The 3,900-nt window shown below is 28.5% G+C and overlaps 1 protein-coding gene across 1 annotated transcript in view; it reads right to left on the bottom strand.

Moving 5' to 3' along the window:
• The window catches only part of LOC123007511 (liprin-alpha-1), a 136,442-nt gene that overhangs the window by 16,039 nt on the left and 116,503 nt on the right, over positions 1-3,900 (bottom strand). The window contains exons 9-10 of the mRNA XM_044402856.1: positions 725-879; positions 609-650 (exon numbers count right to left, since the gene is read on the bottom strand). Of these exons, the coding sequence (XP_044258791.1) occupies positions 609-650; positions 725-879 (197 nt within the window). The remainder of the gene's footprint in view (positions 1-608; positions 651-724; positions 880-3,900) is intronic.

Here is a 3,900-nt window from a genome sequence, read left to right as displayed (position 1 = left end):
AAGAAAAATTAAAATAATTAAAATTTTTGTTTCAAGAATTGGCTAATTGAATTAAAACATTTTTTTTTCTGGTTTTTGCACAATCATGAATTTGATTGGTTGGYCACATTTGTTGATTTATTGGTCCGAAAAAGGACCAATGATAATCCGTGAGAACAAACCGGTTTTTATTTCTTATTGGCCAAAATCCGACAAAAACCTAGCAACGATAAGTAACTCCACCCATTTAAAAAATCGTGAATTATTATTGAATTCTGAAACTTTTCTTTCGATTATTAGACCAATGTCATTGCTCAATGGTTAGCCAATCAATTACGACTTTGAAAATCGACCAATCAGAACACGACTTAGCTTTTTCGACAAGAAAAATTAAAATAATTAAAATTTTTGTTTCAAGAATTGCCTACTTTGATTTTATTATTAAAATAAAAAATTATTATTTGAAAAATAATACTGTCAAATGTCCTAAATTTTGGATATAACCTTAAATCCCTATTCTGCCATACAATTCGCTACACTTGTCTCTTTTCAACTTATGTCGTGGTCAATAGCTCTCACTCTAATTTAAATCAAAAAAGCAAACTGTTGATCTAGCCAACATTAATAACCTGTATGTAACTCCTGGAGGCAAACCACTAGCGCCAGTCCGTCTATGTGTTAAAAATTCACACCAATTTAGTATTTTCCAAAATTATGAAAAAAAAAAAAAAAAAACAATACAAACCTTCTCAATTCTTCTTGACTGTGAGCTAGAGCTTGAGCAACTCTTTCGAGTCTAAGTGACCTTGCAGTTAAAGGTGAGGCACCTCCTCCACTACTACTATCACCCATATGCATCTCCTCTCTTGACATTTCCGAAGACAATGGTGCCAACTGAAGCTGCATCACAAACAAAAACCAATTACGTTGGTACAACCTCAATTCCCTCAATTACTCAAAAACAAAAGACATGCAGCTAGTGAGTAGAGATTAATGTGCGTGTGATGTCTGTTAAAGCCAACGAAACAAGTTCAATACAATGGTAAATCGATCAATTATAAAAGACATTTACCATTATAGAGTACCGACGGACATACAGAGTGGCTATAAATGATTTTCATCTAGCCTGCTTTGGATTTTTTTTGCGTATAACTTTATTTGTGCCGCTCTATTTTTTTGAAAGCTCTAGTTCTGTCATTAGTGTCACTTATTAATTAATAATAAATTGTTTCAACTAATTTCCAATAATGTATACATTGAAAGAAAACAAGTTTATCATTGAAGTCTATTCTCGAAGTGGATGATTTTTTAATTTTGAGTTACAACAAGTAGGTACCCTTATTTTCGTAAAGCGGCATTTTTTTATTTTACATGMAAAATTCACAGCTGGCTAGATGAAAATCATTTATAACCACTCTGTATTAAATAACAAACCTGACTGGAAGGTAACGATTCAGAGAGGGCGCCAGGACTCAACGTTGAATGATATTGTTGCAAATGCGCCGGTGACATTGATGCAGGTGCCTACAACATTACATGTTCACACAAACACGCAAATTTCTTTCGATCCGTAAAAGTTGGCTTTATGACCGATGTGAAAGTGCGATGAAGATGGAAAAGCATGCACCAAAAGAGAAGAAACCACCACCACACTCCACACAAACCTCAAACTGCATAGGACGAAAAAGAAGAAACTAAATGTTTTCTGCAAAAAAATGTTCAATTTTGTAGATGAGGTGCACATTATGTTTTTTCTTCAACTCGAAGCGTTTCATCTTTAGTTAAAAAAATCGTGTTAATTTATATTAAAAATCTCATTGTTATAAAACACCAAAATGTCAAAATATAAAAGAAAAAATCTTTTTATTCAAACACAAGGTGCTTGTAATAAAGAAAAATACAATTTCACTACAAAAACTAAGAAACAAAACGTTTTTTTCAATCATTTGTCATTAGAAAAGTGAAAAAAATTGTTTTGTTTCAACTAAATGAAATTTTTATCGAAAAAAATTGAATAAAATGCACCTAGGTGGTTGTAACCCTTAGATAAGAGCCTTAGTAAAAAAAAATATAAAAATCAATGAAACCTGTGATAATATAACTGAAATAAAAAATTACATTTTTTAGATTTTGTTTTACTGTATTTTGAAACTATAAATTAAGCTTTCATAATGAGAGCTTTTTTGTTTTTAAATTAAAACTGTTCAAAACAGGCCAACAACAAGCCGACGAAGTTCGACTTATTTTGACAACATTTTAAGAAATAAAAAAAATTGTAAGACCAAATGGCTTGAAATAGCCAAAATAACGCCAATTTGAGCATAATTCTATAACAAAAACTTAGAAAATGAATGAAATGACTCCAAAACAATGTAAATGTATGGGAAAAAATCAAAATAGTTGATTTTATTTTATTGGGTAATTTTTGCCAAACCAAAATTAAACATGTTTCTGGCCCAATTTCTTACAAAATCGTAGAAAACAGGACAGAATAATGTCAATTTTAGGTGTTTTTCAGTTTTTTAAATAAAATCTCACAAAATATATAAAAAAATGGTTAAAAAAACGAGCATAGTTGAATGAAAAGAACCAAATAACGTCAATTTAGATCTAATTTGGTAGTTTTTTAGCTAATTTTAATAAAATTTTGGAAAATAAGTAAGTCCCTGACCCAAAAACAGATTTTTTTACTGTTTTTTGAGCATTTTGAAACTGTAATGATAGAAACTTTTTTATTTAAAAATGAGCTAAGTCGTTTCAAATAAGCCAATTTCGATATAACTCAAAGATTTTTGGACTTATTTTGACAAAATTTTAGGAAATAATTTTTTTTATAAAAGCAAAATCGCTTCAAGAAAGCCATAATTCGGTGATTTTCCGGCTTATTACGACAAATTACATACAAAAAATGTCTCAAAAACGAGAAAATAAGTTTTTTATAATTTATATTAAAAATTTTACTATTATAGAACACCAAAATGTCAAAATATGACTGAAAATTTCATTATTATCATTTTGATAGAAGAAAGAATCTGTTTTAAACACAACGTGATGCTTGTAACAGAAAAAACAACAAAAATCTTGGCTGAAGAGACTTATTTACACTCCAAAAGTAAGAAACTAAGCGTTTTTTTCAATCATTCGTCGTCAGAAAAGTAAAAAAAAAGTTTTATTTTTGAGTTTTGCGATTTTTTTTTCAACTTAAATGAAATTTTTTATCGATAAAAATTGAATAAAATGTAGCTAGTTGTACCCTTAGATAACAGTTTTTGTAAAAAAATTATATGGGTTGTCAATTCGAAAAATTAACTATTTTGCAGAAGTGTAACACAAAAAAAAAATTTTAAAATTAATAGTTTAAGTAAAAAACGTTGGGTTCTATACTTTCTGCTTACCTTTTTTTGTATATATTTTGAGAGTATTGGTCAAAATTATTCAAAAAATCATCAAATTACGACAAAATTTGTGTTTTTTGACATATTTTGATAGATTTAGCTCGTTTTTGTACCATATTCCATGTTATTTTAGGAGATGTATTAGTCAAAACAAGCCAAATAAGTAACTGATTTAGATCGAAAATTATGTTGTTTTTGTTTTTTAAATTTTAAAATCAAAAATGACTAAAAAGGTAACTAATTCGGTCAAAATTTACGTTTTTAGCCTGTTTCCAGCGACTTAACTTATTTTTATGCTAGAAATTTACTTATTTCACTATTTTTTCTCAAAAAAAATCCAAAAAAATTACTACCTAAGCCATAAATTACATTATTATTAACCGTTTCGAGTAATTTACATAGTTTTTAATCCAGAAATTTGCTTAATTTGCAATTTTTCATTAAAACAAAGCGGAAAATTTAGAAATTAGGCTGTCTTTACCTATTCAAGTCAGGATTTTTTTATTTCGAAAGATTTTGACTTTTT

The sequence above is a fragment of the Tribolium madens genome, unplaced genomic scaffold, assembly GCF_015345945.1.
Source record: "Tribolium madens isolate multiple individuals breed KSU strain unplaced genomic scaffold, Tmad_KSU_1.1 Scaffold_3;HRSCAF=73;Tcas5.2_LG2, whole genome shotgun sequence".
In the NCBI taxonomy this organism is placed as follows: Eukaryota; Metazoa; Arthropoda; class Insecta; order Coleoptera; family Tenebrionidae; genus Tribolium; species Tribolium madens.
Note: the sequence above shows the minus strand (reverse complement) of the source record. Positions and strands in the feature narration are given on the sequence as shown.